The following is a 26,521-nucleotide window of genomic DNA, read 5'->3' as shown; positions in this document are numbered from 1 at the left end:
GTACAGCACAAACCTGAGTTTTCATTTACATCACTAATCAGAATGATTTTTCTCTAAATATCTGAAACTCTTAAGGACACTGCAAATTATAAACTAATTAACATAATATTTGCAAGAGCACAGGAATGTGACTGATGCTAAAGTGTTACTGCATGCAGATGACACAGATGAGAAGCAAGTTGGAGCCTGGAGATTCATGTGGTTGTTGCCACAGTAAACGTCATAAGCACACTGCACAGGTCTTCTTCCAAGAGGTGATATGGTCCTTGCACTTCAAAAAAGCTTTAAAAAGACTGCACAGGAGGTCAGCATCCTCTGCCTATTCCCTCCCACAGTAATTCCTCTCCCATTACCATCCAGCTTTGTGCACTCACTTGAAAGCATTCAGGTGGTTCAACTTTTCCAAACAAAATCTCATTTTAGCCAGGGCACACAATGTTTTTCTCAAATATTAGTCGATTGTCTTAGCTTCATTTTAAAGAAAAGAACAGAATAAGAGATCAAATAAACACAAGCAGACACTCTGTATGATGGAACTCAGCCCACACGATTAAAATACTTAATTCTGAAAGTCAGCTCCTACAAGAGATACAGCAGACGACTCTTTATCAGTTAAGCCCCAGCCCAGGGAGGACAAAGCTAGGGCTGAAAGCGGTCATGATGTTTACTCTGTAAAGCAGAACTTGTTTCTCAAATTACATGTGAACTGCAAACTGAAATTGTTTTGCTTTTAAGTGATCCCAAAAGGCCACCTGTGATATGTGGATGTACTAGACTGCTGGTATCAAACTGAACAGCATGGAGTGTTTGAGGTCTTGAAAAGGGGGGAGTTAACTTATCACCTTTAAAATTTGTTTACGCACTAAGTATTCCCAAAACCCCGTGAATGAATATATTTAGCACAGAAAGCAAGAATTAACTCACTTTCCTTTTTTGTTCTGTATTTCACTTCTAAGAGCAATGCTTTTTGACAATGCATAACATAAACAGGAGAGGACACTGACTTCCTTCTTTCTCTCTTGTTGAAGACCTGGCTATGATAGAAGTCACATAACAAAACCTAAGACACAAATAAAGTCTTAAGGCTTTTAGAGGAACCTATGATTGTTATATCCTGTCACATGTAAGAGTCAAAATATAATGAAGGAAATGCTTTCTTTTCCCCAAGCACTTTTTCACATTGATTACTTAACTTTTCTGACAGTCAAGCACGTTACTGCTTAACCAACAGCAGACATGAGCTCTAAAGGCTGATCAAGTCAGTTAGCGCTTACAGATCTTACTTCATGCATAAAAGAAACCTGGAAGACAGTAGGCAAGAACCTGCCCTCATTCTTCACATGCAAATCTAAACTAATTCTTCTCATTTATCCCAGTAGTCATTGAAGAAAAAGAAAACCAATGAGCTACTTTATATTTAAGCCCAAATAGACATGGATATTAGATATTCATGGATGTTCAATTTCACACTTACTTGTTTAACAAGTAGATGTATTTTTATTTGATGAAAAATATGAAGGAATAGGATTCATGGTCATTCTTACTGTGTCCCACGGGTGGGACCACAGGCTGGAGCAGGGGAAGGGAGAAGGGAGGGGTGGGGGGAGGTGTTTTACGATTTGGTCGCACTTCTCATTATCCTACTCTGGTTTCATCGAGTACTTTCTTGATTGGTGTGCGTGATAATAAATTAGATGGATTTTATTCCAAGCTGAGTCTGTTTTACCCGTGACACTGATTGCAGAATGATCTGTCCCGGTCCTTATCTCCACTCCTAAGCCTCTCAACACATATTTTGTCCTCTGTCCAGCTGAAAAGGGGAGTGAGAGAGTGACTTTGGTGGGCATCTGGCCTCCAGCCAGGGTCAAAACACGACACTAAATAATGGAACTAATTTTGTAATTAGGAGATGCCAGCTACCCTTTAGATATACTCTTCCTGTCCAGTGTCTCAGTTTGCTTTGCCAAAGACATGATGCTGAGTACTATCACACTGATATTTATTTTTACTTATGCTTCTACAAAACCACTCTGCTGTTGATGTGTTGCACTCCACTTTCCAAACAGCCAAATAAAAGTCTTTAAATATTTAGATAACTATCATTGAGAATCTAGAAATGCCAAATTTAAACCATGGATTAGAGAGGAGGTATTTTGTGCTGAGGACAGAATTTGCATGAAGTGAAAATATTTTATTAAAAGTAATAATGACTGCAATTCCCAGAACTACTCAGGAATTCAAGTCAAATGTACTGAACAGTTCTGGCTGAAGAAAAAAGTGAGGGGTAGAAAGGATCAATGGCATGAAAAACGTATTGTAGTAGTCATAAGAAGAAATTAAGTATTCAGATAGGAACCCAGATGGGTTGCTCCCAAGGTGTTTTGACTCAGATATTGCATAATCATTTTTTACAGGTTTTTAAAGCCTGGCAGAAGGAAAGGTATACAGCACTGGAAAATAAAAGCTGCTTTAAAAGATGCAGACAGCAAACAGGCAGAAATCTAGCAATATTTGTACCATTCAATCCACATGCTTGTTCTTTTTCCATTGGGATCGCCCGTCTACTCCTTAAAGCATTCCGAAGGATATTCGCCCCATAGATAATATGGGGATGGGGTGTTCCCTCTTTCTGTGGATGCTTTTTAATTGGCTCAATGAAGTAGTCTCCATGGGGCAGATGGAAATATCCAGTCTGAAAATAAGCACAAAAGAGTTAATCTCTACTGTCCAGTACTGGAAGTCAGACTCTTTTCATATAATCATTTTATAAGCCAGTCATTGCACTGCAGAAATATGAAAACAACAGGTTTTCAGCATTTATTTTGCTGCATACATCAAGGTTGCTTTGTACCTCACACAGGCGTAACAGCCCAAAGGGGAACAGAAAAAATACCTCCTTCCTAATAACCTGAAATCCTGTATATGGAGGCAGAGGCTTCCACACTTGCATAAAGCCACAGAAAGGTCAGAAGTTAATTTGTCAAACATGATGCATGAGAAAGAGCTGCATCTTGTTCTTTTGGTGTTTTGCATCCATTCCCCAGAGAACAAGCCCTGAATAGAAGCTGTTTCATAAGTGCAAAGCATAATTCTGCTCCTAGCTGCACTTGCATGCTCAGATTACACAACCCATCAGATGGACTGGACTGTGTGGTCCACCCTTGACTCAGACCATGAACCCACCCAGCCCTTAGGCTTCCAATGGAAAAACATAAGTAACATCTCAAGAATTATAGCAAGCTATTGTGATTATACAATGAACCTGTGTTAACAACAGCTGTAACATGTGCCATGCTGTAACTTCTGTATTAACCCCCCCCAAACTCTGGCTGAGCTACGGGGCCTCTGGGCTACACAGCATCATCAGATCATCCCTCTGTCGTGATCTAAGAGACACATGCAAAGGACATGGCCTTAGTCCCTTGTGTCTCAGCATTTGTGGAGGGATTGCTAACTTGGCAAAACCATTGTATAGCCCTTCTGCTTCAACATACACAGAGCAGTACTAAATCCAAAGCAAAGGATCTACTGACATCCCAGCCCATGCAGGTAATCTGACAGGAGATTGAGGTATCCGACTCTGCAATGACTGTTTCCTCTTCACTCTCTTTGCTGTGGTCAGTGCAGCTTTCTTAAATTTTCCCTGGAGCAGGAAAAAAAAATGCAGCAACATTGTGTTCCTGCAGCTGCTGTACTAAAACTTAAAAGGACAAATTTTGAAATCCATATGAAGCATGCCAAAGTCTGGACAGTTGGGAAAATCAGTATAAGGATAAGCACAAGAAAGAAATTATGTAAATGGAGAAATAGTAGTCTTAAAAAATAAGCAAACTATGTGCTGCACATGTAATGCAGCAGAGTGTGATTTTCACAGATGGTTCGAAGACATCTCTGCCTCCACTCTGATGCCACAGGCTCAATAAATCCCATAGCAAACTTGCACAAGTATACTGTCACTGATATTTTATAGTTTGCCAAACAGTTCTTTGAGCAGAGACTCACTCCTTCCAGTTCTCCAGTGCTAAGTTGAAGTTTAAAAGTCAGAGGTTGACCCTCGTTTGAAGCCTTGGTTAGATCTATAAGGTTTCACAGGTTCAGGACTCAGTGTCACGTATGTTTTTGGCATCCACCACCTCTCTGGGCAGCCCATTCCAGCACCTCACCACTCTCTCCGTAAAGAACTTCCCCCTAATATCTAATCTAAACCTTCCCTCCTTTAGCTTCAATCAATTCCCCCTTGTCCTGCCATTGTCTGCCCTTTAAAAAAGTTGATTCCCCTCCTGTTTCTCTGCTCCCTTCAGGGACTGGAAGGCTGCAAGGAGGTCCCCCCAAAGCCTTCTCTTCTCCAGGTGCTCCAGCCCTCTAATCATCTTCATGGCCTCCTCTGAACCCTCTCCAACAGTTCCACATCTTTCTTGTTTTGGGGGCCCCAGCCCTGGACACAGGACTCCAGATGGGGCCTCACAAGGGCAGAGTAGAGAGGGACAATCACCTCCCTGTCCCTGCTGGCCACTCCTCTTCTGATGGAGCCCAGGATACCATTGGCCTTGCAAGCTGCAAGGGCACACTGCTGGCTCATGTTAAGTTTCTCATCCACCATGACACTCAGGTCCTTCTCAGCAGGGCTACTCTCAAGGAGCTCTTATCCCAGTCTGTATAGATGTCTGGGATTCTTCTGGCTCAAGTGCAAGCACATCACTAATCTCTGCCCATTCCTTTTCATTCCATAGGATTTGATGTTCCCTGCATGTTTTGAAAGTCTGGGTTATTTGACCTGCTGTTCCCCTTGTGATTTATAACCCAGTTAGAACCAGGAAGAACTGACTGTCTTCCCTGCAGACAGATTTTACAGGACAGGCTGACCAGTCAGTGAGCTATGGTGTCAGTTGCATCTGTATGAAGAAAGTTCTAGCAATCATATAAAAATGAAACATTATTAGTGACTTAACTTCCCAAGCTATCCCATCAATGCTTTCACGTTAAAATTCAGCTCCCTATCTGAGCCGTAAGTAGGAGAAAAAAAACCCATCATATTTCATACTGCATACACACACATACACACAGATGGCAGTAAAAGTTGTTCAGTGATTTTTTTATTTATTAATTGTTCTCTTAACAATTTGATTTTTCAGTACGGAATATCTATTTTCACAGTCTAACCGCTTTTGGCTAAAACAACTCCACCCCAAGCCATCCCTGTTTCAATAGTACCACAACATCCCCAACCAGCTGGGACTGTGTGGAAGGCGATACGACTGTACCTTCCCACACATCTGCGGCTGAAATTCTGACAATCTTCTTCCCGACCTCCTGCCCTCTGCAGTTAGTGCTTGTCTGCACTAGTTTGTACTGTTCTTGTCACTGTCAATGCAGCACTTTCCAGAAGTACCTGTGGCTACTTGACTCATTTACTGCACGTGCTTCATTTTCCACATTGACGGGTAACTGAAAAGGCACAGAAGCACAGTTAGCAGCACCATCCTTCTCTGTGTTGCAATTAACAGCCTTCCTGCTTGTCTCCTCTTTTGTCACGTGAGGCAAGGTCGAAAAGAAGCCTCCTTCAAGCTTGAAAAGGCTGAAATTCTTAATGTCCCTTAATTTCTGAAAGAAGCCACACCTGCGTGTCAGATCTCCGATGAAGAAAGCTCCCCCAGGCGTGTGTTAACTTTTATGTGGTAGCTTTAACATTTGCTCTCTAGAAGAGGCTGGTAACAGCCAGAACAATCATACTGTTTTGCTACAGACTGATGAATCCTGGGAGGATAAAGGCTCCCCCATTCTCTGTCCAACCCAAAGTCACTGTAGAGCATGAAGAAACCTGAAGGCCAGTTTCACTAAGGAGACACTCCAGAATTTGCAGAGTGTCATCAACTCACAGTTCAGTCGCTGCAACAGCTCCTGGACTATCAGAAAATGTCTACGTATTGAAAAGCAACTATGCCCACAGAGTAGCAAAACTAAGCCAGAGTTGCTGACAGCTCAGAATAAAACAAGAACCCCGGGTGTATTTTCAGGCTGTGCACAACTCTTCATGGTTGTCCTGGCAGTAGCACTGGGCACACACACAGAGTCATTTCAGGCATCAGTGCAGTGCTGCATCCCCACAAACTATCAGTGGGATGGCATGGAAATATATAAAATGGCTTTGTCACCAGAGAGAGTGCAACTGTGCCCATCAGCCCACTGACTGAGCATTTCTGAACTACAGACAGGGTTTCTTTGGGTTTAGCCCTGAACTCATGATGACTACTGAAAAATCCTTTTAACCTCAGCCTAAAAAGTGGTTCTTCAGACAGGAGGATGGTTCCTGAACTCTAGTTGCTTCTTGCAGGGTTGAAAAGCATCAGTATCATTAATTCAAGGCTACAGATCAGTAGGCCAGTGTTCTGCATCAAACTTTCAGTTTAACCCAACAAAGCATTCCCATCCCCACCTACTTGTTCTTGCCATCATATTAGGGCCATGAATCCCTCCACAGTACAGTCTGAGGAGGGAGGAAGGAGGAGCAAGAATACATCGATCCTCTGTTGCCTCTAAACTCATCGCAACATGAACCCTGCATCTTGATTTAATTTACAGAAAGGACATGATACTTGCCATGAGAGGATTTATTGTTTGGAAGTATAAAGACTCTACACATTAGTGAACAAAATTATCATTGTTTTAACCCTGAGAAATGTCATTCTCTGAGAATCAGTCCATTACTAAAAAAAAAAAAAAAAAGAAGAAGAAGAAACATTTCATATTTCAGATGTTAATCTACTGGGCAAAATAATATTTTTTATTAATTTAATTTTCTGTCTTATAGAGAAATATGTGATGGAAATGCCTGTGTGAATCTATGAGTAAAGCCAATTAAAAAAATCAGAATGGGAAGTGCACTGTGCTTGGGATGAAGTGACTGTGAAAGTCCACTTCCAGTATGCAGATGTGCTTTCCAACAGCTTCCAGAGACTTCCAGTACTTACTGAACTCTTGCTCTGCACGTGCACCTTCATCCTGCATAGGCTATACACAAGAAGTGACATGTGGAGACCAACTGGATGAAAACCAAACAATCTTCACATTAAATTTATTTCAAAGCACACAGAAGCAGAAAAAAATCTTCTTCCTGATTATGTACTTCATTAGTTTTGTTCTTTATGTCTATACTTTTCTAACAAATGTAACAGCAAGCTTTTTTTTCATTTAAAGTACAACAGATGTCAAGCTATGTACACATCTAATATATGTTTTTGTTTGTTTTTTTTAGCAATTTGTAGCATCATCCACTTTTGAGTGCATTCACACAGCCCCAGAATACACAAAGGAGCACCATTATGAAAGTCTCATCTGAAATAAGCCAGGCTTATTTATGCTCATTACTGAGTTTAGTTTTCACCACAGAAAAAATGACTGCAGCCAAGTTTCCCTCATTTAAACTTCTTTATGAAAAGCTACCAGGAAAAACAGTAATAGAAATACTATTGGAAACACTAACAGGGGGTGGGTGGGTGTTGGTGTGGTGTAGAATGGTATGTGTGTAGTGGTGGGGGCAGTATGCGAAGTGCTTCCCCAAATACATACAGGGGAAAATTAGAATCATAGAATCATACAATGCTTTGGTTTAGAAGGGAACCTCAAAGATCACCTAGTTCCAACCCCCCTGCTGTGGGCAGGGACACCCTCACTAGAGCAGGTTGCCCAAAGCCCCATCCAAACTGACCTTAAATGTCTCCAGGGAAGGGACTTCCACAACCTCTCTAGGCAAGCTGTTCCAGTGCCTCACCACACTCATAGGAAAGAATTTCTTCCTAATGTCTAACTTAAACCTACCCTCCTTCAGCTTGAAGCCATGACCCCTTGTCCTATCACTACACTCCCTGGAGAACTGTCTGTCTCACACTTTCCTGTATGACCCCTTTAAGTACTGGTACGCCACAATTCGGTCACCCTGGAGCCTTCTCTTCTCCAGGCCAAACAGGCCCAACTCTCGGCCTGTCTTCACAGTAGACGTACTGCGGCCCCTTGATCATCTTTGTGGCCCCCCCCCCGGGACTCACTCCAACAGCTCCATGTCTTTCCTGTGCTGGGAACCCCAGAGCTGGACACAGTACTCCAGGTGGGAGTAAAATTGAAAAAATCTACCAGATTTTTTTTTTTCTAAATTGTTATTCTCTTCTCATTCAAATCTCCTCCTTTACACCCAAATTCTGAACATATTTTGGCCAAAAATGTTTCCCACACTGTATCTGGAAGTGCTGTTACATTATTTGATGGGATTTTTAGTTCAAGTATCTCATTATTTTGACACAAACAGCTCTGTGGGCACAACGCATCTCCTACACTCTATGTTCCTTGCCAGGAAGACATGGTGATCTTGGGACACTTCTGACTCAAAGTTTTCAAACAGCTTATTTGATTTTCAGTAGAAATCGGTGTTTTCCAGTGGAAGGCTGATATTTTTCACATATTTCTTTCGGTCAATAGTTCAGGGTTTTTGTCAAAATACATTTTCTGGCAGCAATTTTTCAGTCAGTTCCACATGGGAAGCTGAAGCTGAGTCCTGTGGGAAGGAAAAAGAGCCTTGGCTAAGGTTCTGCAGTTTTGATGTTATCCTAGACAGGAGGGGCTGGGAACAGTGGGTGCATGTCAGGAGAAAGAGCTAGGGAAAAACCAACAATTTGCAGTTTAAAGCTATACAGCTGAGTACAATAATGCCAAAAAGTAACATCTGTAGTGAGAACAGCGTGTAACTCACTGAAGCAGACAGCAGTACTTCTGATCACAGGGCAGCGATGGACTCTGAAAACTTGCAGAGTTTTTAGAAGTGATGTTAAACAAAAAGAGGACAACAAGGTGCTGGGGTTATGTTTCCGTATTCTGTTCCAGCTGCTTATTAGAACTGTAATGCATGCTAAGAGAAATTCAGCTTGAATAAAAGAATTTTCTAATTAAAGAAGAAATTGTGCCGTAGGAAACATGCATTACCAGAGAACTTCAGCTGCATATAAACAAAACTGAACTGGTGAAGTAAATTATCTGTAGATATTATACATGCTGAGTTTATTTTCCTTTTTCAGATTATGACTTAATTGCCTTCCATGTGTTATTTTTTTCCCCCGAGACTCTTTCTCTGTGAGTTGCCATCTGTTCCTATTTCAGCCAGAACAGAAACCCTGTGACATCAGGGTCCAGATAAAATTTTCACCTCTGTCTTCAGCTAAAGTTAGAAAAAAAATGGACCCACCATGCCATTGCCCAGGCATAATGGAGGAGGTTGATTATATTTCAGGTACAAAGAATTTGACAGGTGATTTTTATGAACATTGCCCACAGAAAAGGACAACGTTCTAGCTCTTATTACAGAGTGCTGTTGGAAAAAAAGAGATGCTTTTAGCAGCATTTAGTGAAAAGGGTGCTACAACACTGGAACACAGTCTTATAGTTTAAAGACTTTTTTAGTCCAAAATTAAAGTAGCTTACTTTTAAGATAACAAGGTGAGTGAAAGAACAGCATACACTGTATCTCAAGATTATACACTCTTTTGTCACATTTGCTACCTTGTGTATTTTAGAAGCTGCCAGAAAACTCCTGAAAGGTGCCAGAAACGTACAGGTAGGCCCTGCGCAATATCAATCAGACAGAAAAGAGAGGGAAAAAATATATCAATGCAAAGCCAAATTTACAGCAAGGCGGGCTTTCATGGCAGAAATAAGGTGTTAGAGGAGAAATAAGTGTCAGATAGCCTCTGGTTTTCAGATTCAGTCCTGATTACAGTCAGACTTCAGTCCTGATTACTGTTGAGATAAGGGTCTTCCTGGCTGGGGACATACCCTCAGCGAAGAAGAAATGCCAAGTTTCTATGGTCTTGTCAATTACAGAATCATAGAATCCGTTAGGTTGGAAGAGACCTTTAAAGGTCATCTAGTCCAACCTCCCAGCAGTGAGCAGGGACATCTTCACTAGATCAGGTCGCTCAGAGCCCCACCAAGTCTAGACCTTGAATATCTCCAGGGATGGGACCTCCACTACCTCTCCGGGCAACCTGTTCCAGTGATGCACCACCCTCATATTGAAGAATTTGTTCCTAATAGCCAACCCACATCTCCACTTTTCCCGTTTAAAATCACTACCCCTCACCCTATTGCTACCTGCCCTTGGGAACAGTCCGCTACCATAAAAACACTTACAATACACAATCACTCAGCTGAAAGACTTGGCGGAGAGTCATTATTCTGGGTGATGCCATCAGGATCACCTGGTGACCAAACTCAACTTCCTTTCTCCTTTTCAATTCGTTTTCTTGAGCAGGATGGATTCATTCCCTTTCCCACAGTTGGCAGAGATGGGAACTTGGAATTCAGGACACTGATTAAGAAGATAAGGCATTAAAAATCTACCCTTTATAATAATAGGTAAAAGGAACTAACATTCTAAATTCTGTGCTCATTTGGTCCTCTGCTGTGCCCCAGAAACAGTTCATTATGCAATACTGATAGCCAGGAATAATTTCCATGGATCTCCAACTTCCTATGAGCTTTGTATGTCTTACAGAATCTGAAGTACCCTGGCTATATTAATTTATATTTGAGGAAATTATCTGTGAAATCAGTCTTCTGTTAGGATTTGAGCATGTTCACATGAAAAAAAAATGCAAACTTAGAACACGTATTTTTAAAAGACATCTCTGTTCATACTTCAGGTCACGGTCCCCTCACTATCAATCTTTACTGTCTTTACTAAATCTTTACTAAAACCATTTATTACTTCTTCTAACTATTTTCTATTTTTTCTTAGAAGAAGCAGTCTGGGTATCTTATTCATACATTCACTTGTGGATGCCCTCATGGCTGTGGCTGTATGTGCACTGCAGAAATATCCCCTCTTACTTCTTATGACAGCACAAACAAAAGATGGTAACTGTGCCTGGGGAGCTGCTCAGAGCCTCGTTAGTCTCCCCACAGGCTCCTACTTTGAGATCTCCAGCAGCTGATGAGGAACATGAAGCTGTGTTCCTACATCTCTAACTGAACCACAGTGCCCAGCAGCAGTCACTTGATGTTGTCCAGTTCCCAGACAGCCTTTCAACTTCCTTCCACATTCTAATTTGTTACTTTTGAAATATGTCCCATTTGATTTCCTCATGCCAGAACTATCCTCCTTTGCTGCATCTAAAGCTCAGGCGCACCATTAAATTCCAACAGGGTAAAAATTTATTGTCTTGGGAGGACATTTAGTAACCAGCCATTTTTATAGGCTTAAAGTACAACAAAGATGACATTTAATAAATTTTATGCAACTTCCAGTGCTGGTTATATTAAATGGAATGAAACACGCCTGTGTTCGCCACAGGCTGAGCATCCAGCTGGGAGACTGCATGGCACAGATGACACTTAATTCATTAGCTCAAACACAATTTGAACTCTTATTCTATTTAACAGTGTGATTTCCACACTGCAGCTGAGAGATGGACTACCAAGGGTTCTCTGAAGCCCGGAGCACTCCTGATATATGGGGTACCTTTCATCAACACTTCCTTTGTCACTCAATTGCTGACAAGTTCATCATGTCTTTGGGGAAAACCACACTCCAGTCCTTTAGGGAGCCTAGCCTGCCCAAAGCCAGCAAGGTGTGACACCCCACTGGGACAGGCTGACTAGCTGGTGCCTAGTCTGTGCCCTGACCTCATCCACACAGCAGGTTACATCACTCCTGATGGCAAAATACATGCATTTCCTCCTGCAAAAATCATCTAGGTCACATCAAGCAAGGAGTACTAAAAAAATAGTCATTACAGCCTCAATCTCTGCCTCAGGGTGAATCTAATAGCAAGGTAAATCTAAATTAAAAATCAGTAAGTTCTGATATCCAGCCTGAAGGACAGTACTTGGTGAACAGTAACACGGTATTTTTCTGAGTCTTTGAGGTCAGACTAGGTGATCTCCAGAGGTACTTCCAAACCCCTGTATCATTCTGTAATCCCGTGATTCTTCCTCTTACCCATTCTTTCTCTCCCCACACTCTTCTTCCCTGTTTTTGTACTGGAACTTTTAATGATGATGTATGCCAGGGGAAAAAAAAAAGGAAAAAAGGTGTAAGAGGCATACTTTGACTATAGGCATGAGAGGGTCCGACTCTTCGAATGCCTGACTTAATTTGGGATCCAAAAATAACTAAATAACTTGGCAAGTATCATGTTCTGAGACTGAACAAAAAGTTTGCCCAATTTCTCATAAAATGACCTTTAGTTTGGAAAAGTAGGAAGAACAACAGCTGTTTTATTCCTTGAAAATACTCTTGGAACATCTAATTCATATCTTCCTAATTAAACTTGTTCATAAAGCACTGTATCAAGGGGGCTTACATTGTACAAACAGGGCTTTTTTCATCTCATTAATATCAGAACAGCCTCTCATGAAAATTAAAATAAACATTATCAAAATGGTTTGTACTACCTAGCATTTGAAATTCCCTGTGAGACCTCTGATAGCTGGATGAGAAGTTCTGAAGGTTTGACTTGGTGAAAGTAAAGGTAAAGTGAAGGTAAACTTTTACAGTTTGCAAAGCAGATCAAGCCGGATGATTTAAAACCTATGTAACATTGAAAAGCAAAGATTTAAACACCAGATTTAAGAGGTTTCTTGCTGAAACTGTGCTTTCTATTAACAACAAAAATACAAGCAAGAGGATCCACAGAGCAGACATGATCTCTAATCCTGGAGACAGAAAGCACCATAGCTGTTTTGGCTTCCTGCTCACTTACATTCTAAAACTAATTTCAAGCTAGTGAGCATGACAATGTTAAGACTGCAGAGCTCAAACTTTATTAGAGAATAACTAAACGCAAATATTTGATCAAATGACAAGTGGCATTGTTTCTATTGACAAGCATTGTTTGTATTACCGTGACCCATAGGAACCCTGGTCAACAGCCAGAAAAGCAGAGATACAAATGATGACAGCTGCCACAACATGTGCAGATAGATGGAAGAAAGCACAATTATCCCATTTTCCAGTGGATGAAAGCATGGCAGGAGCTTTACTCTCCTCAAGAACAGAGCAAGGGAAGGTCACAGCCCAACATCTTCCACTCCACAGAAGTTATTTTGCCTGAAGAAAGAGAAGTCTGTAGGGAAAAGCAACATCAGACTGGACTACACTGATCCATCTACTGATGCTCTTCTATCCTCATTCTGTCCAGCCCAAAAGCAAGCAAAGCCATTGAAAGTAGACAGTGTACTTTAGGTCTGCAGTTGTGATAAAGGTGTGTTGGGGGAGAAGGCTTCTGCCTCCTTCCTCCAAACTTACGAAGCCTCTGGCTGTGCACAATAGTTGGGACTTACAAATTTCAGTATGCCAGCATGCCCAGGAAGGGACATGCACCAATTACCAAGGTGTCCTGGTAGGCAGGTCTGATGCCCTCACAGTCTCTTCTTCACTTACCATTCACACTTCCAATCCCTTCCTATAAGATGACTTCCCCCCACAGAGGGATAACCTCAGAGCAGCACTGTGATGCAGTTTCAGCTCAATGCCTACAGAAGGAATTGCGGCTTCTACACAACAACTGTGGCCCGAAGCACACTGCCTCTGTTTCCCATGGATGGTCTCAGAAAACAGCTGCTGTGCTGGGTCTGCCTTGAACAGGCTGCAAGCCACACTCAAGCTGCAGCTTGCTCTGCTATCGCTGTGGAGGAATGAAGGGGGAGGGAGGTTATCAAAAACAAATACCTTACAAATCAGGAAAATTCAGACCCCAGATGAAAGCAGCCGTGGCACATTAATGTGTCAATGTGAAGTACAGGCCACACCACTCTGGAAAAAGTTACTTTGCACCACATCCACTGGCTGTGCTGAAAAGAGGACTGAGTGTAAGAAACGGGATGTGGAAAGAGAAACGAAACTGTAAGAAGAAGGTTCAAGCCGAGTCCCAGAAGCTGGAGGATGAAGTGCAGTCTCTACAGGTGATGTTCAGCACAGGGCAGTCTGGGGAACAGCACAATGATCACTAGCAATCACAACAGAAGTGCTAAACTTCTGCTGGCCTGAGGCAAACAGCATACCACTCATTTGACTTTCCCTGTTATTTCTGTCTGCCTGAGGAGGGAGAATGAGGTGATTTTATAGCTGCATCTGGCACACCACCATAAATGTTTTTACAGATCTACCACAAGTCCCAGCTTCCATGCATGCTAAGGCTGAAGGCTGATCAGATTCAACATTGGGTTCAGTCAGTTTAAAAGCATCAAGCACTTAAGTTAGCTCTGAACTTGATTTAAATCACCCCCTGAAGCTTAAATTCCAACTAAAACCTGTTTTTGTTGATATGAGAATTACAGTGCACACACTGATATATCATCAAAATTACTGGCACATGTGAGACACTATGGCTTGCAGGCTGAAAATTAACAGAGGTGCAGAGAGATGACTACATACTTTGAAATAAGAATAAAAGCCTGTAAGCCAAACAAATACTCCTCAATCTACTCACAGTCAAGTTTCAGCTCTAAACTTGGCAGGACGTATATTCAATAAGAACTGAATCAAAGTCTGTACAAAGCCAACAAGCAACTAAACTACTTATGCTCAAACCAGCATAAAATCTCTGCTAATTCCAAGCCCCCTCCCCCCACTAGCCAGGAAAATCTGATGAAATCAGATGCATCTGATGAAATGCCAACTACCTTCTCTAAGGTGCTGAATACTTGAAGGTCCCTCTGAAGCTGGTGGGAAATCAGCAAGTTCAACACACTCCAGAGCACGGCCCTGTATAATGAGCACCTGAAAAGGCTGGAATAGAGCCTTCCACGGGGAAACAGCAAACAGCACAAAGAAACTGGGAGAGTTTCTGCCTGTTTGCTGTCTGCCCTAGCACGAGAGAGAGCTTCAAAAAAAGCTGGCAGGCAACAAAAGATCTTTTTTTCACCCAAGACATACTTAAGCTGTAGGAGCATTTGCCACAGAAAATTGCAAATCAGAAATGTTTCAGAGAGGTTCCAGAAATGGCTGAGATAAATCTATGTAGGGAAGATTAGTCCCACATTTTTAAATAGAAAAATCGCACCTACAGCTCAAGAAACAGCATGTCAAGGAGATGTCCCTATTTTCCACCCCTGTTCTTACACTTCTCCCCAGGAATCTGATGATGACAGAGCATACTCAACAAAGCCAAGGGTCTGGCAAATTAACACCCTCCACCAACACAGAAATCACAATCTGCTGCTCAGGTGCTGCCTTTGTAGGAGCTTTTTCTGTAGAAAGAGGCTTTCTTGGTTGGGTGCTTAGTCTTCTTGGCTGCTTTCACAGCCCTGGGGCTTTAGTTCCTACTGTGCCTTTCACACTCCAGGTTTCTGAAATTTCCTTTTAGCCACAGCGCAGCCCAAGGTGCCCTTCTGCAACCCCACAGCAGGGCATGCACTCTCCTTTCCATCTCTTTAGACCAGAGATACTGCCCTTCATGTCCCAGACTGTCTCTGCACCAGGCTGGACTCTGGGGCTCACTGTGTCCTGCCGTACCACTTCCTTTAGGAAGTGCCCCTTTTCCAAGCTGCTTGCAGAAAGAAAAGTCTTATTTGTGTAGCTCACCTATGGATATCAAAGGAATAGATTTCAGTCTAAGAATTATAAATTTAGGATTTTGATTTTTAAGTGTTTTGATATGCATGTGTTTTCTTCTGTTGTAGAATATTTCTGTTAAAAATTAGGGTCTGCCTATTGCTTTTATTTGAAACTGACAGAAAAAATTAGACTTTCCATCAAAATAATTACTTGTTTAACTGCAAATAGATTGCTTTTGCCATTTTGGAAATAAAACACTGTTTGTAATAAAAGTGTTTCATTTTGTCTTGCTTGAAAGCAGCAGTCAGCCTTTTAGGTTTGAATGTGGTATCCTGTAGCACAAAAGAGACAATATAGAGAAGAATTGGTCCATTTATCTGTAAAAAAAATAGTGCGGTAAAACAGTCTTTGGAACCAGGCAAGTGAGGAGAAGTATTTTGCTATAGTGAAAGGACTAATATTCTTTCTGCTAAAGCCCTGGTGTCACCTCTTCTTTTGCTCACAGGATGTTAATTTTTGTCTTCAAAATTGGTGGTTTTTTGAAATAATGCCTCTTTCAGGAATTTAGAAATTATGAAAATCTCCTTTCACTTAAAAAAAGGCAGAGATGTTCAGCATTTCTAAGAATTCAGCAGTCTGTTTCTTTAGGATGTATAACACTTTTTATGCAAAACTGATACAGCAGTTTGTAGGAAAATATGCAAAATAAGAAGAAAATACTTTTTGTACAGATCAGACAGAAGTTGTCGGTACATGAAACACCTTCCTGAATATGTGCTAGTAGTTCTGTAGAACAAAATGTTTTACTGAAACAGTAAAGGTTTGCTCAAGCCTAAAAGATAACTAGTATCTTCAGCTCCTGCTCAGTATAATTCTTGCTAGTCTGTGAATACAAAAAAAAATTTAAAACTTGGTAACAATGGAAAGAATTAAAAGATAGAAAACTATATCATTTACAGTCATGACAGAACTCCAGGGACTTAAGAGCTGTTTAAAAGAAGGTATATTTGATAAACTTTTGTGTGGTCAGGGGAATTTTTTAGAAACAAATTTAGGAAGTCAGTCAGAACCAAACCATCAATAATTTACAACTCGTCCCTCTAAAAGATGAACTTACAGCTCGTACAATAGAAAATTAATTCTGTTCTTGCTATTAGCCAGAGTTGGACAGCCAAATACCAGAGTTTTATTGCAGAAATCTTTACAACTGAGGGGTGAGGCTTTTTGGGACAGACATTTTCAAAACCAGGATTTTTGTCCAGGATGGTGCTGTATCATGACAGAGGCACTGAAGCATCAATAATGAAAATACAATCATTGCAAAACATTGGTTTTTGCACTAACCAAGCAAAAACTGTTATTGTTCCTCCCAAACAATTCAGGCAAAATTTCCTTGAGTTGACATGTTTCTCTGTTAGTGCTGTCTTTTTTCCTTCTTCCCTCTGACAACGAAAACCAGCAAACAAACTAAACCAAATAGGGGCTCAATCTTAATGATTTATTTGCAGCAGGAATGGATCTGACAGCCTACATCACAACAAAGTATGTGCGGATTCCAAAGGAGAGGAGTAATCCCCTCTAGGCTCAGCTGTGAAACACATGCATTGCTCCCACCCTTTCTTTTACTTCTTCAAAATATGCTTGAACTTACTTTATGCTCAGTACCTAACACATGATGGCACTTAAATATCCCCATCAGGCATCTGTAAGAAGACTTTCAAAGCAGATTCTGCCAGAGCTGAGCTGGAAACACAGAAGTGTTTTAGCAGAACAGGCTGTTAAAAATCACTTTCAGTAGGCTTCTTTCCCCAGCACTGTTGGCTGTTTTTAAAGAGCTACACCATCCACTCCTAAGCCCAGGTTACATGCTCTTCTTTCCTTCCACAGACTGGGTCATCCTTCCAAAAACAGTTGCTGTTTGGCAGCGTGGCTCTGATTCTGCCTGATTTTCTTCAAAGGTGAAGACCTGCACCTGTCTTCTTACAGCTTCAACAGGCCCAGCACTGATGAGGTAGCAACAGCTGCCTTTCCACTGTGACCATCCATCCAGTCATTGTCCAGCTACCCTCATCCTTTGGCTCTAGACTTGTTACTACTGTGGTGACACACAACATCAGCACATTTTAGGATTACTCACAGAATTGCTGGGATTTGCCAGGTGGTTTTCAGAACTGAAAGGCTGAAAAGACCCTCAGTATCAAACAAAAAACTCCATTCCCTTTGTTGAAAGGAAAAGGTAGAAGATCAGAATGTGTATCAAATGTACCATTTCCCAGGCAAAAACATCCCCTTCCAGCTTACACTCATTCTGCTGCCTTTTATTCTACACTCTCAGTCTCACAGCAGTGAATAACTTTTGGGTGATGTTTACATAGAAGCTAGCATACCACCTGTGACTCAGACACGCAGCACTACTGCCACAAGAAATACTAACCCTGGTAACGTTAAAAATGAGTAATACACAACAGGAGTGAAAGTTATTTTAATGCTTGGGCTCCCTATAGAGAGGTGGCTTGAAAAACCATCTGACAAACAATGCCATGTACACCCCTTTGCCACGATGGGGTGAATGTGTGTGTTCACAGACCTTCCTCCAAGTCTCCGCTGCACTAAACATCCGTGTTATAGCCAAAGCTGCAAGATGTCATGGGCCCTGCTTTATTTCTTGAGGTACCCAGCAAACCCTTTGTGCTGTGGCCAAGACACTGTTCATCACAAAAGCACGCTTCCTCTGAATCTCTATGACTAGACACCAGTTAATCTTTTCCTTTTTTTTCAATGCTTGACAGATTCCAGCATCTCTTAAACAAACTCTACATGGAGAAGGATCAGAAGCATATATATCAGCCAATCTATAATGGAGACAATTGTCTCCAGTTTGTGCACTGAAGTTTCTTTGTATTTCTACAGTCATACTGACCCACAATACTTCTGGTCCTGCAACAACAGCAATGCAATAGTCTTCTTTCAAACTTCTTAATTCAGCATAATTGCCTGATTTTGCAACATTTACTTGTTTTCAGACACAGTATTTTCGTGCTTCAAAATCGCTATGCTGGAAGTTAAATACGATCTTTTCCTGAGTAATGAACAGCAGGCATTTCTGCAAACAATGAAAGAATAGCTTTTATCAGTCCCCTGCTGCTATGGACCAAGTTCTAACAGGAAAGCCCAAAAGAAAAAGAAGCAAGCAGAAGTACGAAAAGCATGGAATTTGCATTTGGATTCATTTCCATCAGGTCTTTATCCAAATTCATAGCAGTCCACTTAGACTACAACACTCTCCTGCCAACATCTGGAATTCAGAAAACACATTAATTTAGTAAATAGTGTATTTGGTCTCACGTTTAAGTCATCATACACACAACACTGAGTTAGGCTGTCTTTTATAACTTTGTCTGTGGAAAGAGGCTGGTATCTCCAGAAGACTACTGAAACCATGGGCTACTGCAGGACCACAGGTTTAGGAGGAGTGTAATTTAGAATTCAGTTACATATGTCTGAACTCTACAGCAAGGTATTCAGCGTAACATTGGGCAGGAAAAAAAATTAGCAGAGGCAGGCAGCAGAAATCAAAACTGACACTGAACTGTTAACATTGCCTTATTTATTCTGTATTTGCTACTAGTTTGAGCTGAGGTCCTTCAGCAATGCCAGCGGAACACAATAACCAAGCCCTATGCAATGCAGCACAGCTGTCCTGTGGTCCCCGTGAATATGGAAGGGCACAACTAGCAACATAAGGAGGGGATTTAAGCAGGCAGAACTTTACAGTGAAGATCAAAGGTTTTTCTCTGATCTTTGAGAAACTATTGAGCCTCATGAGCATAGCTTTCTCAAGCTTTCTGAGTTTGAGAGCATGATTTAAGAGACACTTGATATATTGAGATCCAATGATGACTCAAGACAGAAAAACAATTTAGCTTGCTAAAAAAGTTATCTGAATTTATTTTTTTAAATGTATTTATTTTCAAAAAACTGGATTCAGCCAATAGCTAGCAAGAAAAGTAGATTCTGACCCTTTCACGGTAGCTCAGTGCACCAGAACTGAGCCATTTGCCCCTAAGGTGGAGGGACACAATGATGAAGGTTTGAGAAAATGAACGTCTTTGTCTGCTTGAACTAGAAAGGATGAGCTTCCCTCCCCAGACAGTGACAGCTAGGCCAATCTGCCTGTGGACGGTTTAATTAAAGATCTGTAATCTCCTGGCATTGACTAGCCATGTTTCCCCTATCCCTTTTCTTCACTGATAAATCATTTGTTACCATCGCAATCAGAAGCATCTGCTCTCTGTCTCCGGGAAAAACACTATTCTCATTTAATTGGCAACAAACAGAATGCAATACTGGAAGTGCCCTTTTTTTTTATTCTGATTTATGCAAGTCAGGCTGACTTGCATTCTGATGCAACGCGTGCAGTAATGAGGAACAGCAGAGAGTGAAAATAAAATCAGTTGCTCATGTGCTGCCTTACCAAGGTTCTAGCAATGACCTGAAACACAACGTAATTAAAAAAAAAAAACCCAAAACACCAGGAACAGCATGAAGTCACTATTGTAGCATGACAGCAAGAGAAGCCAGTTCCAGCTGGCCACCAGTTCCAATCCTGACCAAACACACTTAATGTAGTTACTGCGCAATAATGACCTTGTTTATGCTCTGATTCTTGTCTAAACTATGCTTTCTGGGCATTTAATGTAAATCTAGTCGAGTACAAAAATTCACATCAGTGGGAAATGGTCTGCAGTGAATGGAACAGTGACTGGGAGGACTCCTGACAACACTCAGAGGGTCAATGATCCCAAGCTGAAACACAAGACACAAGCACAAGTTTAAAAAGACAGACAGGAATCAGATTGCTGGTTGTGAAAGGATGCTACCATCAGCCCATATTATTACAGCAAGATGACTGCAATGCCTTCAGGAGAATATCTCAAGTAATTCAGATGATCTTACTCAGCAGAGACAGCGAGCACCTAGGGATTTTGTGCTACAAACAAACTGCTTACCAATGAAATTGTTACTTTTATCAGGTAGACTAACATTTGCTTTAGTCCTACATTAAAGGACAGGCCACATATTGGCTTCCTTTTCGGGGAGGCTTTTAATTGTTGCTTTTGTCTCTTTATAGGTTCCCTCCCTGCCCCTGGTGTCTTGTCTCTGGCATTGTGTATCTGGCAAAGCTTGTAAAAATCAATCTCAGATGTGAAACTTACTCTTACAGGCTGAAACAAACAAACATAACAATTCCCTTCCCAATGCTGGGCAGATAAGACTCAATGACCCATAATTTAGTATTTTTCAAGGCCAAAATCAAATTTCAGGCCTGGTATTCATCTGACCTAACATAACTATATAACTCTAAACTTGTGTCCTCTAAGATCGTGTCTTTCATAACCACTGAAGAACAGGCAAGTTCATCTGATCTGAACCATCAATCTTGGGATGGGTTAAACTGCACCTCAGAAAGTGCCCTCGAAGTGTTGTCTTCACTGGCCCTGTAGAAGATCTTGACAAGCTGAGAACTGGACACCTATACATGAGACATTCACGTCTGGTCAGACAAATCTCTTAAGAATGACCTGGGATACCATCAGACAATGCCATGTTCCACGTAACTGTTTGCTTCCTGCCACGTGGGGAACACCACACAGCTATCCTATCCTCAGTGCTAAAAAACTGACTGCTGCCAAGTCTGTATTGCTGTGTGAAGTTCAGACACCTGGGGCATAAGCTCTTCATCTGACTCATGAAAATCAGCATGTCTGCGCAACACTGCAGCCCAGCAAGCAGTACTGAGGATATTCTTTGCTACAGAGAAGTATTTCTAACCGGATAAAGAAAAAACAGGGATTCTGAAATATTTTTAATTTCTGAATTATGATCATTGGCAGTAAGTCCTCACCTGTCCAACTAATAAAACATTTAAAAACATAAACCACTGCAAGCAAAACATAACAAGCATTTCACTTAGAAGCTTATGCCTAAATATTCTTACTAATTTACATACCTGAATGTCCAGCTGTAGAAATTTTTCCCTAGCTTTCTGAATTTTTTCTCTTTGTTATGATTTCATTCTTTTGATTTATTTCTTTTTGATGATCAGTGCATTGTACTGAAGTTGTAGAGGCAAGATCAGTAAAAAACCTAACCTGGACCAGTGGATCCACTGGGTGTTGCTCCTGCTTCTGGATAAATTTTTGCTGCTATTAATACCATTACCTGAAAATAGCACCTCCCTCCATAGTCTTTATTCCTACACCTCATGAAGCAGACCTGCCAGAGATTCAATTCTTCCATTCCCTTCCAATCCAGCTGAATTACAGCTCTCATTAGCAAATTATAGCAATAAGGAAATAAAAAAATAGCAAAGTGTTTTTTAAAAATGGCAGTCCATAAGCACAAAAATATGTTACCTCTGAAATAATGTCATTTAACCAATATTGGTTTTATAATTCTTACAGATGATGCTTATTATACATTTCTGCTTGGATCGCTGTATCACACACTGATGGGAAAGCTAGTTTATGGCAGAGCATAACATACACTACATCAGTTTCCAAAGCAGAAGAAACAGGACCCCATAAAGCAAAGTGAGGCAGCACTATCATTTCAAACCAGTGCCGTTACATATGTGAAGGACATGAAAACACAGCCAGAGTCTACATATGAATCTTTGTATTCACTTGAGATTGCAGGCAGCCTGAAACAAGACCTCTGAGCCATATCCTATTTTATTTTCAAATACTGTTATCTTAGATACCAAGAATAACACAATAGCCTCATGAAGCCTGTCCTTCTTCAAAGTGCACACAGACGAAGAAGAATTCAGCCACGAACAATTCTGCCAGGGCTCACCAAAGCAAGCAGTGTTTAAGGAGTGCAGTTCTTGTCAACTGGGCCCAGGAGAGCTGCATTAAAAAAAAGGGGCAGTCCTTAATTTCATGCAGGGGGAAAAGAAAAGCACATTCTTCCTCCAAAGTATAATGCCAATAATGCCGTTATGTGTTGAGGGGCAGATAAAAATCATTCTGCTTTCACATAGCTGCTTCTGCAGTGCTATATGAAGGTATTTTGGAGCTCAGCACAGTCTCCCCAAAGCCTTGCATGCAGGTCCTTATTGTCTTGCAGAATCCCTTCTTAGACAGCCACAGCAGCAGCCAGAACTGCTTGTTGGTTTATGCCCTTGGAGACCTCTTCCTCACCCTTTGCCAACACTCCGTACCTCATTTCCAGTAACTGCAAACTGGAGTTCGTAAGCTGCAACTAAACAGGGATCACCCTGGTGCCTCACATACCGCTTGCTGTGTTTGCCTTGAATTTCTGGCAGCTCCTGGAGTGGAGGTGCTGATCAGACAAATGAGACTTTCGTTGGCTATTCAGGAATCCTCTACCAACATTAAAATTGCAGTATCAGTAGAACTACACAGACTTTGTGGCAAGGTCTTCACTACGAGTTACACGCAACAGGACTTTTTATAATGTTACCTATATTCTTCCAGATAATTCCACTATCTCTATTAGTCAGAGTAGTGTGCCTTCACCTGAGAACAGGATTAGTTTTAATGCAAATAGCATCAGCTTTGCTCTGTAGGTGTAAGAACTTCATGGGTTGGTTCTGCAGGATACTGGACTAGAAGAGTGTTAGAAACTCTGTTAAAATGACATGTAGTTTGCTCAAAAAACTGAATGGGAGCTAACCATCAGAATGCTGCTTATGTGCAAATAACCATGCTTATATTCCAAATTCCAGTCTTCATGTGTAATCATTCCAAGAAAAGTGCTACTGATTGCAGCTATACCTAATATGGCATTGAGTTTCAGATTCTGGACCATGGCACTACGCTGTGGGCTATTTCTGAATAAAAATCTGTCTCATCAGCCAACTTATAAAACCAACAGAAGGAGCAGAGGCACATTCCACTTCAGTGTATGCAGTAACTCTGGTCTTTCCCAATACAATCAGCAATTTCTCAAGCCCTGTGCGAGTCTTTTACTAACATTCAAAAAATTCCAATACACAATTCATAGGTAGAAAATTACCTAGCTGTTAAGGACTAGACAAAAGCTCAATTTTTAGCTTGGCTCTCCCAAAGAGGACTCTCTTCTATAAAAACAAGTAACCTGTCTGATTCTCTTGCTTATGTTAGCCTCTCCTGCCTGATTCTGCTACTCTACTCTTCCATAGCAACTGTCTGTATTTCAGAAGGAGGGAAAAAGATTGCGTGATTAGAGCTCCATTTGTTTATATCCATGAGCATACACTTGAACTGAATAAAGGATCTATTGTTAAAGCAATCTTTGATAATTTAATTCTACCACTGCATCTGTTGTAGCATTCATATTTCATGTTGGGCACATCCCTAACAGAAAACCTCATAAGCAATCCCTAATAACATATTACTTTTTTTTTTTCTTTTAATATCTAACATGCAATGAAAGCTGAAAGGAGGTGAACATAAAAAACCTTGTGACTTTACCTTCCTAGGGAAAGAATAAATGAACTTTCTGATACATTACTGTAAATATCTCAAAGCAGTGAACATATCTGATTTAAATCTCTCTGTACTCAGAGTTATATGTAAAACAGGGTAATAACATCACCTTAGCCACTTTAGCTTTGTGATAAATAGATGTATTTCTGTGAAAGCCACACTGATAAACACAGAAAAACTCAGGAAGAGCTACATAAGTTTGTTCTCAAAATAATAAACATGTTCTCATTACACAAAACATGGGGCCACAGAGCAAGCAGTAAGAAGCAGCTGAAATGGAAACAACTATCCGTTAGTAACAACTGTCGTTAGTAACACTCACAAGGAGCCAATACGAAGACATTGATGACTGAGCCTTTTAAACATCTCATACCACATGCACCCTTGATTCCATACTTCCAGGTGTGACAGCAATACTGAATCAGGCATTTCACAACCTTTATGATGTTATAGTAGATTTATTTAATAAAAACTGTTTAACAATGCAATCTGCCGTGGGTTCCTCCCAGATGTAGCCCTGTTGCAGCAGTGACATACTGCGTTTACCACTCCAATGTATCACCCTACAGCATGGTCATCAATATCAGCAATAAAGAGCACACCAGCAGTATGTATTGTGTCAGGTGTTGTGGAGCGGCAACTGTTAAAAAGAAAAGAAAAAAAAAGGGGAAAAAAAGAAGAAAAGAAACCACATACACAACTCACCAACTTGCTTTAATGCAACTAATTCTCAGTAATAGAATTAAGGGTTTATAGGGAAGAGAGGCCATACATATGGCTTCCCAGTGTCTGCTATTCACACACAAATGAAATCATCAAAATCTTATTTTTAAAAGCTAAAAAGGATGCAGGAGACTGAGCCTGTTTCCTAAAAATTGAGTCTCACTTTGAGTAAACATCCAGACATAACTAGGCATACATGGTCTCCAACAAAATTCCAGATACAGTCATCAATGCAGAGAGAAAATATTTTTATTGCTATTTTGTATCTGTTCTTCCCTTAATTAATTTTGCATGCAATCAGCAATCTATTCCTGGAGCCTGAGGAGAAGTTTTCTTTCTTAAGTTTTTCCAGCACAATTAACAGCTTTCAGTGAAACCTCTCCCGATGAAGAAAAATTAAGCAGCTCCCGTCTACCGTTCGGTAAGAGCTTCAAGCAAAGAAAGGCTGTCTGAAAGAAACAGATTTATCAATTGTTGTATTGTTCCAGAGTATGTCATTCCCCACACTTTTTGTTCATGCACACCTTCTCAGTGCTCAGTCTAGGTACTCTACTGTCTAACCTTACACCACTTCCAAGACTTGGTCCAAGAAAGCTTTCTCCTCTAGCAGTAATGCTAATGAATGTGAAGCTCAGGTAAGACACTTCTGTGCACATCTACTACCTTGAAGAACGAAAGCACTTCTCAACTTCACACCAGAAGGAAAATTAAGAGGAATAAACAGCAGAGATTGATAAAGTGTCATTAGTGAAAGAAATAGACTGAGTATACTCAGACTTCTGATGCAATTCTAAACTCAAACCAGCTTCCTCTGGTTGCCTGCTGACATCAGGGATGAGTCAGATGCAAATGAATCCTGGTTTAAGGACTGGGAAAATGGTTTCTATTAACATCCTTCAGCAACAGCCTAATCAAATTTTTTGTTGCACATAGTTGTGGAAAAAGCCTAGAGAAACTGTTTTCAATGAAAACTTGCCTTTGGCAAAGAGAAATACAAGCTCAGAAGGATAAAACCCATCTGAGTCATCTATTTAAGCACTGCAGAAGCAGCAAGAGTTTCTGCACAGAACTGCCACCCTGCACCTACAGCAACAACAAAGTCACAAACCCCGTTGAAAGTAAGAGATGATCCTGATTTTTTAATGGTCTTTCTAAAGAAGAAATGGTTAAAGACCCTAGCCAGCAGAAAGGAGCTAACAGGCTTCAGTCAGAAGACCGCTGTAACCAGCTACCACACACATTTCCCCCCAAGATTTGTCAGGAGGAGATAAATGACACATCTTTGGTCTATCCTGTTGTATGGACAACAGCAACCACAGTCTGTTTACAATGTAGAGTGTGCACATATTTGGGATTGCAACCTGAATATCTAGCAATAGCACAGCTCTGAAGAAAAAAAATGGAAGAATGTGAATACAATACTGTGCCAGTAAACATTATCTTCAGATGTGTAATTGAAACTGCGAAAATTAACTCTGGGATTAAGATAGATCTTGCCCACATCAAACTGGCAGAGACTACCAGAAAGGAATCAGCACCACGTTCTGCAGCATGGCACAACGAGCTTGCCAGAACCCTCTGGCTATGCCAAACAATTTCCTGTCATTTATGGGGCTTTAGGCACTTAAAGGACCCTTAGTCTCCCCTCTTCGTCATTATCAGCACACTAAAGTTTAGTCCCTTGATGTTAAACATGGTCAAAACATGTCTAGCTACGTGAAATTTAAGGTGAGAGCGTGGTATCTCAATTCAAATAGATAAG

At 40.9% G+C, this 26,521-nt stretch overlaps 1 protein-coding gene across 1 annotated transcript in view; it reads right to left on the bottom strand.

Annotated features, from left to right (window-relative positions):
- The window catches only part of ADAMTS12 (ADAM metallopeptidase with thrombospondin type 1 motif 12), a gene marked incomplete at both ends in the record, with an annotated part of 171,682 nt that overhangs the window by 99,086 nt on the left and 46,075 nt on the right, over positions 1–26,521 (bottom strand). Inside the window, one exon of the mRNA XM_084278939.1 lies at positions 2,518–2,692. Within this exon, the coding sequence (XP_084135065.1) occupies positions 2,518–2,692 (175 nt within the window). The remainder of the gene's footprint in view (positions 1–2,517; positions 2,693–26,521) is intronic.

This window comes from Gallinula chloropus (assembly GCF_964237585.1).
Source record: "Gallinula chloropus genome assembly, chromosome: Z".
NCBI classification, from domain to species: Eukaryota; Metazoa; Chordata; class Aves; order Gruiformes; family Rallidae; genus Gallinula; species Gallinula chloropus.
The sequence above is the reverse complement of the archived record's forward strand: the minus strand, read 5'-3'. Positions and strand labels throughout refer to the sequence as shown.